This window comes from Girardinichthys multiradiatus, chromosome 9 (assembly GCF_021462225.1).
Source record: "Girardinichthys multiradiatus isolate DD_20200921_A chromosome 9, DD_fGirMul_XY1, whole genome shotgun sequence".
Taxonomy (NCBI): domain Eukaryota; kingdom Metazoa; phylum Chordata; class Actinopteri; order Cyprinodontiformes; family Goodeidae; genus Girardinichthys; species Girardinichthys multiradiatus.
This window is the reverse complement of record NC_061802.1, coordinates 43,280,711-43,294,346: the sequence shown is the minus strand read 5'-3', so window position 1 is coordinate 43,294,346 and position 13,636 is coordinate 43,280,711. Positions and strand designations below refer to the sequence as shown.

General features: G+C 40.5%; 1 protein-coding gene across 6 annotated transcripts in view; it reads left to right on the top strand.

Annotated features, from left to right (window-relative positions):
• evi5b (ecotropic viral integration site 5b) overlaps positions 1-13,636 on the top strand; it is a 45,654-nt gene that overhangs the window by 2,922 nt on the left and 29,096 nt on the right. For 4 of the 6 annotated variants that reach the window (XM_047375065.1, XM_047375066.1, XM_047375063.1 and 1 more), the window contains exon 2: positions 8,731-8,963. In XM_047375065.1, the coding sequence (XP_047231021.1) occupies positions 8,812-8,963 (152 nt within the window). In that variant the 5' untranslated portion in view covers positions 8,731-8,811. Of the gene's footprint in view, positions 1-8,029; positions 8,144-8,730; positions 8,964-12,674; positions 12,808-13,636 lie in introns of those variants that run through there. The other 2 variants (XM_047375064.1, XM_047375068.1) reach the window with 2 other exon arrangements.

Sequence of the window (13,636 nt, the reverse complement as noted above, 5' to 3'; positions counted from 1 at the left end):
CTGGTGTTTAAATGTTTGCAGCTGGACTCGATAAATGACTGGCTTTTTAAACAAAACCGTAAAATAAAATAAAGTACAAGTCACCGTTTTAGCTGAAAAGGGTTTAAATGTTATCTTAGTTTATCTTAAGCAGTTTCTCGTCTTAATAATGCCGTATAACTTGTGGAGCTTTCTGGAAGAGAGAGACTACTGTTGAATTTGATGCTAGATCCCCATTTCAGCGCACAGCTCCGTCGAGCCATAAAAGGAACCCAGGCTTCAGAGGCTAAAGTACCGCTCCTGTGTTTGCTGTTTGGGGATGTTTTCCCAGAGATAGGAACATGATATATAGAACAAGCAGAGGCTTTAGCCCGCTCAGCTGTTTTGCTGCCTGTGTCTCAAACTCAGACTGCAGACAGGCTGATTAGTAAGAATGGGATATTGGAGAATCACAGTGTAAGGCCAGTGATGTCAAGGAAGTAGTTTTTGTTTCTAAATTATGGAAAGGCAAAGGGTGAAATGTGGCTCCAGAGAACTTTCTATACAGCCACAGCAACCCTGCCAATCACAGATGAAGGGTTATCCTTGGTTATTCTCTGAATATACAGGGGTTGGACAATGAAACTGAAACATCTGGTTTTAGACCACAATAATTTATTAGTATGGTGTAGGGCCTCCTTTTGCGGCCAATACAGCGTCAATTCGTCTTGGGAATGACATATACAAGTCCTGCACAGTGGTCAGAGGGATTTTAAGCCATTCTTCTTGCAGGATAGTGGCCAGGTCACTACGTGATACTGGTGGAGGAAAACGTTTCCTGACTCGCTCTTCCAAAACACCCCAAAGTGGCTCAATAATATTTAGATCTGGTGACTGTGCAGGCCATGGAAGATGTTCAACTTCATTTTCATGTTCATCAAACCAATCTTTCACCAGTCTTGCTGTGTGCATTAATGCATTGTCATCCTGATGCAATGTTTGAACCATTGGATGCACATGGTCCTAAAGAATGGTTCGGTAGTCCTTGGCAGTGACGCGCCCATCTAGTACAAGTATTGGGCCAAGGGAATGCCATGATATGGCAGCCCAAACCATCACTGATCCACCCCCATGCTTCACTCTGGGCATGCAACAGTGTGGGTGGTACACTTCTTTGGGGCTTCTCCACACCGTAACTCTCCCGGATGTGGGGAAAACAGTAAAGGTGGACTCATCAGAGAACAATACATGTTTCACATTGTCCACAGCCCAAGATTTGCACTCCTTGCACCTTTGAAACTGACGTTTAGCATTGGCATGATTGACCAAAGGTTTGGCTATAGCAGCCCGGCCGTGTATATTGACCCTGTGGAGCTCCCGACAGACAGTTCTGGTGGAAACAGGAGAGTTGAGGTGCACATTTAATTCTGTCGTGATTTGGGCAGCCGTGGTTTTATGTTTTTTGGATACAATCCGGGTTAGCACCAGAACATCCCTTTCAGACAGCTTCCTCTTACGTCCACATTTAATCCTGTTGGATGTGGTTCATCCTTCTTGGTGGTATGCTGACGTTACCCTGGATACCGTGGCTCTTGATACATCACAAAGACTTGCTGTCTTGGTCACAGATGCGCCAGCAAGACGTGCACCAACAATTTGTCCTCTTTTGAACTCTGGTATGTCACCCATAATGTTGTGTGCATTTCAATATTTTGAGCAAAACTGTGCTCTTACCCTGTTAATTGAACCTTCACATTCTGCTCTTACTGGTGCAATGTGCAATCAATGAAGACTGGCTACCAGGCTGGTCCAATTTAGCCATGAAACCTCCCACACTAAAATGATAGGTGTTTCAGTTTCATTGTCCAACCCCTGTATGTCTAGGTGTGACAAAGGTTTAACAAACAGGCTTTTAAATATCAGTAGGCCAGTATATTGACCTTTCTATGTCTGAGTATTGCATGTAAACTAATGTCCAAGGATAGTCCACTTATAATATATTTAATTTTATTATATAATGTTATTAATGTAAGGTTACATTCCCCTGGTAGAAACACTCAAGTGAAGGTTTAGTGCTTCTTTATTTAGCCTGTTATCAGTCTCAGATATTAAAGTTTCAGTCCCACTGCAGGTGGAGAAGCATCTGCTGAAACACTAGTTTCTGTTCTTTGTATTCAGTCACAGTGCCTGAACTAGTTGCTTTGTTAACACTCGAGTTTCTATTTTGCTGTTTTCCGACTGGTCATGGCCAGATGCTTCTGTGATTACTAAGACTACTTCTTACTACTGTCTTTGGGAGAGTCAGTTGGAGCATTGAGGGCAGGGCTGGTGAGTTGTGAGGCTGTATTTGTCAGTACTTGCTTGCTGGACCGAAGGCTTCCATGTTTGGCTGTGGCCCTGGCCTTCAGGGTGGATTAGAGATGCTAAGGGCTATACATTAAAGAGGAGCATTAAATCTTCTGTGACAAGAAGCTGCACAGGCTTCGCCTGGACAGTTTGCTTTATGTGAAGTTCTCCGGCTAACTGTGTTGTTGCAATTTGTTGGGTTAATAGTGTGCTGTGATGAAATGCAGTAATAACACCTCTTGTTCTGTTTATTTCATAACAAACATTATTATAATGAAAATAACAGTTTTAAAAACCAACATGAAACCTTTTTATTTGCTGTTGATAAATAAACACCATGACACTTGCTATCAAAACAAGGGTAAATCCTTAGTAATTGTACATCACAGGTCTTTAATGCTCCTCCAGCTACTGGTCTGTTATGCCTTATCACTATAGTACTAGCAGTGTGTTATGCTGGTAGATGGTGAACATGTGACCTGATGGGGGGAGCCAGTCTGTTAATTACACCGTTAATTAAACCAAAGGTGTTACTCTCTTGTCTTGTTTTATTTAGGGGCCCTAGATTGTCAGTTTTTGCCAATGCGGTTTGGGATTTAGCATTCAGTGTGTCAATACTTTCTGACACCGTAGCCTGATCTAGACAGTCTAATTGACTTGCTACAATCTATGAAATGTTGTGCATATTTTATCAGGCATGACTTTAAAAATTAGATTCTATCTCAGTAAACATGGGATAAAATCTCACGTTTTTAAACAGAATGTTTATTAGGGTTAGTGGGATTCAGCTATAAGCTAGCTTTTGCTTTTTTTTTATTGAGAAACATGAGTGATATTATATTTAAATCCAGGTTATATAACTGTAGTGAGATGACATTGATGTGCATTAAGAACTAATTTGACGGTCTAACTTTTCTTCCTTAGACATGACAACACTCAGCCTTGACCCTGAAAGCAATATATTACATTATCAGTGTTCTCGCAAAGTTCTTAGAATCCTTGAGCTTTCCACATTTTGTCATGCAACTGCCCCAAACTTCAATTTTATTGGGATTTTATGTGATGGACCAACTCAAAGTTTTTGTGCATAATTGTGAAGTGAAAGGAAAATGGTACATTGTTTCCAAAATGTTTTATAAATATATATCTGAAATAAATGTGCTGTATATTTATGTGCATTCCTATAAGTCAGTACTATTCAGAACCACCTTTCATTTGTACTGTATGTTTCTACCAGCTTTGCACATTTAGATTTTACTATTGTTGCCTATTCTTCTTTGTAAAATACCTCAAGCTTAGTCTGACTGGATTGAAAGCATCTGGTTTAATGCTGTTTATATCCAGATGGTCCTCTGTTTGTCTCAATCCAACTTCCTATTAACACTGTCCCTGTCCCTGCTAAAGAAGAACACCCCCACAGCATGATGCTGCTGCCATGTTCTGTATCTGTGGTATGGTTTGTTCAGGGTAATCTTCAGGATTAGTTTTTGATGTAGGCCATTAATTTAAATTTAAGTTTCATTTGACCATAGCACCTTCCTTCACATGCTTGCTGTGTTGCCTTCATGGCTTCTGACCAACTTCCTACTGGACTTCTTATGGCTTACTTCTTGCAACTCTTCCATTAAAGACAAATATGGGGAGGGCACCACTGATAGTTGTCTAGTTAACATATTCTCCATCCTGAGTTGTAGTTCTTTGCAGCATCTGCACGTCTACCCCTTGGCTGTGTTTTATTATTGCAATCTGTTCCTAGCCTGTGAGCTTAGATGGGCGACCATGTCTTGGTAGGTTTGGAGTTTTGGGGCGGGGCAATACAAATGCTGGCCACACTTTTCAGATCTCAGAAAAAGCATGTCCTTCCATCTCATAGTTATGCACTACTTTGTGTTGGTCTGTCACCCTAATTCCCACTAAAATCCCCCGAAGCTTATGGTTGTAATGTGGTAAAATGTTAGAAATAATTCAGTGGGTGTGAATACTTTTGAAAAGCACTGTATACAAAAAAAAAAAAACACAATAAAGATGTATTTTTTTTTTTCCTGCAGGGATGCATTTTAACCATGAGGTATGACAGACTAACTGCTGTACAGTGTGACCAACACCGCCTGTCGTCTAGTTTTATTAGCTGTGACCAATGAATGCTCAAACATTCTCAGCATTGTAATCACAGCCATTATTCATTTTATTTCAGCTGTTTCTCTGCATAGAAAAAAACGAAAAGTTTTATTCTTAGAGAACAGTCTCTTCATAAGATAGATTTCTATCCAGGTGTCAACAAAATTATACGTTCAGTCACTCAGAATGCTGTTGGTGGCTCCTGAGGAAGTAAATTGATTGTTGAATCTGGAAGTAATGTAATGGTTAAAGTTAAACATTTGACTCCAGCTGTTGTTCCCACACAATAAAATATTTGTGCATGGGGTTTGATTAAGTTAAATCATAAGCCACAGTCCAGACACGTAATTTCCTATCCCACCAGAAGGCTAGCAGCGCTCCCTGCGTTTTTCTGCTTGTTGAGGAGTAGCCTTCAGTCAAGCTATTGAAGTGTTGATTGTACACTAGGAAAGTATGAGCTTCGCTGTGTGTGTGAAGTGAAAGACGTGTGTTATTGTGAGCCAAGCCTGGGTTTCAGTGCTCTCACACCATGGTGTCCGCTGCTGAGCCTCAGAATGTTATTCAGAGAGAGAAATACAATACTAAGCTGTAGGCTAGAAGGTTTACATTCATATCTATATACATTTCTAGTCATTTACCTGCTCTGTTTTTTAGACTGGTGTTGTGTTTCTGTTACATCCATTTTCAGCTGTGATAAGAGAAATACTCCTCACTTCTTCTTCTGGTATTTTTCACTTCCTCAATTGCCTTGAAGTTCTGTTGCCTCGCCCTAAGCCTCATTAGCTATGCTCCCAGCAGTTCAGGGCCCCTCTCAGTTTTTTGGCCAACAAAAGCAACAACAAACCTTGTATCAGGATTTATGGGGAAGCCCTGCTTTCAATGGCTCGGCTCACCAGACAGAATATCTTGTAAGGCCACCTGGATGCCGGCATCTAACAGAGCAACCTTCTCCGGGCCTGAATAGAATCAAAGTAAATTTGTTCAGAGTTGTTACCCGCTCGTTTTAAGTCCTTCTACAATAAAAGACACTGGAGCTTTACAGATATCAGGTCTGAAGGGGCACATGTAGGTGAGACTAGAAGAGCTGTTGTTTATAGTGCATTCTGACTCAATGCTGTTGTTGGTCATCAGTCGCAGAAGAAACCATGGGGCATTTTGCTTTGAAAGGGAAACAGTCCACAGACAATACTAGTCTGACTCAGCGCTGAACAGAGCTCTGGGTGGGGAGAAAATAGACAAACACACATTTTAGAGTTCAGCTTTTAACTATCAACTGTTTTTCTTTATTTTGTGGCACAGGGTTTTCTTTGGGAATAGAAACGCTGCTTTATTCACTTTTATATCATTTTAAACTGTAACCATTTAGTTTTTTAATCAATTGAGCTCTTAATACAGTTTAATATATATGTAGTTTACTGTTCATGTGACTGAGGCCATTTTTAGTACTTTTATTAATTATATTAAGTAACCAGAAATGGACATTTATAGAATCTAGATGTGACCACATTCAGGACCGGCTTGGATCCTTTGCAGATCCAGTTCCTCAGATTCTGTCTGAACCTGTTGGTAACATGCAATCATGGTTGAGCTGATCCCAGCTGAACACCTGGCGTTGGCTGTCAGCACCACATGTTTACACGTCTACATGCTTCCTGGGCGACCAATCACTTATCTGCTCTTTAACGCAAATAAACGTATGGACTGAATCACACATTCGGCGGTCAGCTGAACAACAACAACCAGCCTGCTGAACGTTTTTGTAAACCTAAAAATAGACTTAAAATATAAAACCATAATCTATAAGATTACACACAGCACAATTAAAAGGAATCACTTTACACACAAACACTTGAACCAGCGCTTCCTTAGACTGGAAGACTAACAACTCTCAGTGGGATTTGTGAGTGCTGAAGTTATACTGTTGACAGAACTATCCAATCGTTCTTTAATAGTGAACATTAACTTTCTTCTGATTTGTCGTAGGACAAAAGATGCCTATCTCCGTTGAAACTGTTGAATATTCACTTCAGCGACTATGAAAATACCACACTTTATTTAGATGCATCCTGGTTATTTACTAACTGATAGGAAGGATTGAGCGTACTTATACATACTACAATAAACACTTGTTTTTAAGTCCTGGGAATCAATTAAAAGGTCTGGAAGAGTATTCCTGCTCCTTGAACTTTTATGGATTTTGTCACTTCAAGACCACAAAATTAAAAATTCAGCGTTTTTTGATTTTTGCAATTTTATTCAGTCTGCAACAGGTTTCTTCCAGGGTTGCCCCGTGTTTAGCTCTATCCATCTTCCCATTAACTCTGACCAGCTTCTCTGTACCATGCTCCCTACACCGTGATGCTCTCGCCGCCATGGTTCATGGTTGGGTGTGTTCAAGGGGATTTGCTAGTGATAGTTCTCCTCCATGCAGATTGTTTTGTATTTAGGTAAGAATGATTAAGTTTGTTTCTTATCTGTTCGGAGAACAAACTGAAAACATGACTTCTTCTGGCTTTCTTTCAGTATTGGCCGTTGTTGCAGAAAGGATAAATGTATGAAGTCCATGAGAAATAGTTGTCCTGTTTACAACTTGTCCCACCTGAGCTGTGGTTCTCTGCAGCGTCTTCAGTTACCCTGAACCTCTTGGCTCCTCTGATTAATGCAGTGCTTGCCTGTCCTGTTAGTTTGGGTGGACAACAGTTTGCAGTTTTCCACAACCTTTTCTTTTTCAGAAGACGGACTTAATAGTGTTCTTTTAGATGTGTAAACCTTCGGATGTTGTTCTAAGACCTAACCCCGTTTCATACACCTTTGCAACCATATCCCCGAGATTAAATTACACATGACCACCATTAAATTTTATTTGTAAAAAATGTTGAAAATCATTAATGATCCTCATTACATTGAAGTTTGTGGTTTTAAGGTGGCAACATGTGAGAAAGTTTAAGGAGTATTATTATTTTTGCATGGTCCGGCATCATGAGTGCGTGAAACCGTCACTTTGAGTTCCCTGGAAAAGCAAGTAAGGATGATCTCTGTCTGGCTCTTTGTTTCTGATTCTTCATCTTTTCTCTGTAGTCCATGAACTGAATGAGCTTTTCTAGCTCCACCTAGCAAGGCATACCGCTGCCTTTAGTCTGTTTTAAAAATGATGCATTTGCTTCAAAGTGTGATTTAACTAGAGGTCTAATTAAAGACGTGGGGAAGAATTTCAGTTATTTAGTGAGTTTTATTAATGCGTACAGTATAAAACATAAAGACTCTGCACCACAGCTCATTCTTATCAGCTTATTTACAACAAACCATCCCTCCTTTGTCTATTGTTTTTCTTCTTTCTCTTCTTTTTTCCACCTGTTTCCATTATAGATCACAGATTTGTTTGGTGTCATGACTGCCAGGCATTGCCAATAACTTATTTTGATTGAAAATGAAGACATGGACACTTTCTGTTTCAGTTGTGAAGTGATTTTTATTTCCTGCTAAGGATAGCAGCACTCTTCCCTGTGTAGCCTGATTCCAACAAGAGACTGGAAGTACTATCTTGACTGTAGCACTTTGACCCGTCCTGCAAGCATGATCAGCATATGACTGCAAGGATTTTTTAGGTCAGTCGAAGGTTTAGAAGAGTGTACAGTCCTTCTTTTAATGGATATGGTTATTTGAAAAGCGGTTTGGTCATGGAAAGCAGCTAAAGGCTTAGATTGTTGGGAGAGAAAAGCAGGTAGGAAACTGTCCTAAAGTCACTTTTTGTGAGTTCCTACTGTTGTTTTCATGCTGGTGATAAAAAGGAAACTTCCTTCTACTATATTTCCCATGTATGACAGCTTGTGTAGATCACGTCAGTGTTCATGTCATAGTCGACATTTGTTTCCACGAGAGGAAATGTCAATGTTAATCATTGTTCTGCTGCGTCTATTTCTGTAAAAGATTCTCTTTATCGATACCAGGACGTTTCACTGTTAATCTGTTAAAAAAACGGGTCAAATGTGTTTAAGCTGCGTGATGCAACAGGAAACGAACTCAACATCCATTCCTGACTTTCACGATTCAGTCCTGACTCATCAAACGTTTAGTACCAAGCAGTTTGAAGTATTGATTGGGATATCAGAAAGGGACAAACTAATTTGCTAAAGCAGAATGAAAGCTAAGTAGCTGCATCGATCCATTCTACACCAACTGGATGCTGTCTGGTTCTCACTTGGAGGTGCTGGCATGAATGCATTTTCTATGTGAATTTAATGCTAGCTTATCATATTAAACATGAGGATACGATTTTTCTGATTTGTGATCCTTCTCCTTCCTCTGCAGGTGGCGACAGACAAGGTTGCTGGAAAGCTGAGTTCTACTCTCTCATGGGTGAAGAACTCGGTCTCCCACACTGTCAGTCAGATGGCTAGCCAGGTGGCCACGCCCACATCTCTACAGACCCCTGCCACGTCCTCCTCCACATCTCTGTCCTCGCCTGCCCTCTCGCCATCGTCTCCAGCGCAGCTCAGCCCTGATGATGTGGAGCTGCTGGCCAAGCTTGAGGAGCAAAACAGGTCAGTAGTCTGGCTGCTGCTTCTTCTGGCATGTCAGTCTAGAAGTGATTGAATTAAGGTTGCATGATGCAACATGGGCTTTTTGTCAAACAGTGGCACCACATTGAGCATTTATTCTCTTTTTCTTTACAGGAGTTGGGTTTTTCTATTTTTGAAGCATGTGATTACTGTTAGATTAGAGTAGACTACTTGGGTAGATAGGTTTTTGGAATTTCATTTACATCATTTATTTCTCATGAAAGCCTCTCCTGTGAAAACATTTCTTGTCAGTGTTCATATTATTCAGACACAAAGTGTTGGAGAATTTGTGAAGCGATTTGGTCAATTAATAATTTTCTGTTTGAGGTTATCAGTTTACAAATTGGATTTTTGACCTCCAGGAAAATGATGGAATCACTGTTAATTCAGATGTTGTATTTTGTGTTCAAAAGAATCTACAGATAAGACATTAAATCTTCCCGTTTAACCGCTAAACATTCTAGCTTTGTAAAAAGAAAGACACAGAAAGAAATTTCTGAACGAATAGGCTGTTCCCAGAGTGCTGTATCAAGGCACCTCAGTGGGAAGTCTGTGGGAAGGAAAAAGTGTGGCAGAAAACGCTGCACAACGAGAAGAGGTGACCGGACCCTGAGGAAGATTGTGGAGAAGGGCCGATTCCAGACCTTGGGGGACCTGCGGAAGCAGTGGACTGAGTCTGGAGTAGAAACATCCAGAGCCACCGTGCACAGGCGTGTGCAGGAAATGGGCTACAGGTGCCGCATTCCCCAGGTCAAGCTACTTTTGAACCAGAAACAGCGACAGAAGCGCCTGACCTGGGCTACAGAGAAGCAGCACTGGACTGTTGCTCAGTGGTCCAAAGTACTTTTTTCGGATGAAAGCAAATTCTGCATGTCATTCGGAAATCAAGGTGCCAGAGTCTGGAGGAAGACTGGGGAGAAGGAAATGCTAAAATGCCAGAAGTCCAGTGTCAAGTACCCACAGTCAGTGATGGTCTGGGGTGCCGTGTCAGCTGCTGGTGTTGGTCCACTGTGTTTTATCAAGGGCAGGGTCAATGCAGCTAGCTATCAGGAGATTTTGGAGCACTTCATGCTTCCATCTGCTGAAAAGCTTTATGGAGATGAAGATTTCATTTTTCAGCACGACCTGGCACCTGCTCACAGTGCCAAAACCACTGGTAAATGGTTTACTGACCATGGTATCACTGTGCTCAATTGGCCTGCCAACTCTCCTGACCTGAACCCCATAGAGAATCTGTGGGATATTGTGAAGAGAACGTTGAGAGACTCAAGATCCAACACTCTGGATGAGCTAAAGGCCGCTATCGAAGCATCCTGGGCCTCCATAAACCTCAGCAGTGCCACAGGCTGATTGCCTCCATGCCACGCCGCATTGAAGCAGTCATTTCTGCCAAAGGATTCCCGACCAAGTATTGAGTGCATAACTGTACATGATTATTTGAAGGTTGATGTTTTTTGTATTAAAAACACTTTTCTTTTATTGGTCGGATGAAATATGCTAATTTTGTGAGATAGGAATTTTGGGTTTTCATGAGCTGTATGCCAAAATCATCCGTATTAAGACAATAAAAGACCTGAAATATTTCAGTTAGTGTGCAATGAATCTAAAATATATGAATGTTAAATTTTCATCATGACATTATGGAAAATAATGAACTTTATCACAATATGCTAATATTTTGAGAAGGACCTGTACAAAGTCCACGGTAGTTTTCTGTGGCTGTTTTTCTATCCACATAATTTCCACTGCAAGAATCGGAGCCAAATAAGAGAACCAGACTTATAATCCACCTCAGAAAGCAACCCTGGTAGGTTAGGTAGGATGGACCCTGAACTAAAGGTGGAGCTTTGTAGTGGGAGGATGCCTAACATTTCTTACTTGTTGGCTATTCCCAGCTTCCCAGCAACATTTATCTCCTAATTTATATTTCTCTGCAGTTCATATTTTTTCTGTTAACTTTATATTACAGAAAATTATTTCAGTACTGTTGTTTGAAAACAGAACATTGAAACCAAGCCTGCCATGCTCACTCTCACAGTTTTTATAGTTTGCATTCAAATACAGTGATAAAAAGTGGCAGCCCTCGTGGAAATTTTGAATGAAAGGAAACGCAGAAGTTTGCCTTTTGCTGTCTCCACGGAGACGGAGAGAGAGTAATTCATCAAAGCCTTTGTAAGAGATTTAAGCTGTAATGTTAGGATGTTCTGAGATACAGATTAAAACAATCACAACTCCACAGTATTATTGATCATCACTGATTTGAACTTTAAATGGAGCACACTACCGGATGTGTGTGTGTGTGTGTGTGTGTGTGTGTGGTTTCTAATTAAAACAACTGACTGATATCCTCTCAACTTTCCAACGTTCAGCCGACATTCCAGTTGACATGTTTTAGCGAGGTTAAAACATTTTTAATGAAACATTTTCATCTTGCTAAAATTCATTACCTTGATGACATGTTTCCTATAAATGTGGTGCACATTTTTTTGAAATGGTAAAGTGAATATGCAAACACTGGCCTCATTTCTTAAATATTGCTGCGTTGTGCATCGGCTTTGTGCTCAGGATACCTCATACAGTCACTTTGGAGTCCTTACCATCCCCCCTCTTATCTACAGACACCTGAATGACATCTAGCAGGCTGTGACTTGCTAACTGGAGACTGACTGGGAGGTTTTTCACTGCATTTTCTTTTTTTTGTTTTATAAGAATTCTCACGATCTAAGATTTTAGCAGGTTGAGAGTCTTTTTGTCATGTTGTTCAACTGCAGAGCTGGGGGTTAGTTAGTTAGTTAGTTAGTTAGTTAGTTAGTCAGTCAGTCAGTCAGTCTTCGGTTTACTGTTAGCTTGTTGCATCATGGTGCTTTTGATTTAAATCTTGGCTTGACCAGTTTTAATAAGGAGAATGTTCAGACCTCATAAACTAAATAGTTTGTATTTCTTATCTGACAACTGGCGTTCAGCTAACTATACACTGAATATGCTTTGCAGTGGGAGATAGTAGTGAGGATAAAAAGCAAATGTTGCTATCACTTCAGCAACACTGTCCTGTCTTGCAGTTGAACTGATTCCTGGTCAGATCATCAGGTAGTTTGGTTTTTGCAGCAAGTCACTTTCAAGAGGCCTCATTACAGCATGCCAAGTGGTAGATGCATTGAATCATTGAGGGTGTGTTGTAAATTGAGAACACTGATGTGCACTGTCGATGTGGTCATTGTTCACATTGAATTAATGCTCTGTTACAGGATGATGCAATAGTCTTCTGTTGCCAGCTTTGGGAATTCATTTCCTGCTGAGTCTTTTATCCATGACTGAGCAATGTGTGTGTGTAGTGTTGAGAGTTTCTTTCTCTGCTCTGTAATTTTTTTTGAGATGTGTTTCTCCGTCTGGCTGGACAGATTATTGCTTGTCTGATTCTGATGGCATAGCATCTCATCAGGTGAAAAATAAGCGTTTTAAACTGTTCACCTGTGGCTTGTCCCTGCATCCAGCTTTCTGAGCTAACCTGTAGCCACACACTGACAGTAAAACAATGTAATCATTTTGTCATCAAGGTACAGACAGAGCAGCAGCAACAACAACTAGAGGGAGGACTTTGGTATTCTTGTTTTAAATCAGAGATACTGCAGTTGCTTACCAAGGGTTTGTGTGTTTGGTGAGGCCTTTGGACCCTGCAGAGCAGATAAAGGGTATGAGCTTCGTCCTGTCCTGCCACACGAACAACAAGGTCCTGCTTTGACGTCTGCTGTCTCCAAGTCAAGATGTGCCAGCGTTAAAGAAGACCTAAAGATCAGAGCCATGTGGAGAGTATCATGAGTTTATCTTGGTAAGGTACCTCATGTTGCAGTACTAATGGAAAATACAGGAAATAGAAGTTAAACAAAAGTCTCTTATATGGGAGATCTTATTTATTGTGGGATACACATTTAGTAGAAAATAGCAGTCATTTCACTGCAGATGTTGCCTAAACTTAATTATTTGTTCACATTACTCATTTTGTATTTTGTTTTTACAAATCTTTTGACTGTTTGACTTGTAGTGAAATATTGGCAGAGCTCACAGCATATTCAGGTTTAAGTGTGAAAGCTTGTTTGTGAAATGTTCTAGAAAATGAAACACCTGCTATCTGGGACTTGGATATTCTTTTTCACTCTGTATCAAAGCTCAAATGACCCAGATTTAACTGGAACCCCCAACCATTCTGGGAGAGCACCCAACGTTGTCACAGGCTCCACTGGAAATGCCTCAGACTTTGTTTTTCCAAGATCAGGTGTCTCAGTCTTTGTTTCTGTGTCATGGTTCCTCACTGCTACACAGGTTGGAAGTTAGGTCTCCTGTTCTTCACTCTGTCAGTAACTCCTAGAGTAAACATTAAAATGAGGCTGTGCACCAGTAATGATCTGAAGACACAGATCAAGCTCTCAGTGGTCTCCTAATGGCTTTAAACTTCCTTGCTTACTGAAATGTGTTGCTGATTGTTGTTTACATAAAGTAAGAAAATGGTTTGTGTGATTCGAGCTCTTGGTTAATTCTTATTTATCATTGCAACAGCTTCAGATGATCATACCCTGCAAGGCCGTTGTATTGCGTTCCCTCTCATTGACTCATTGCATTTGGGCTTCTCTTGAAAAACATCACTAATTACTAATTTCTTT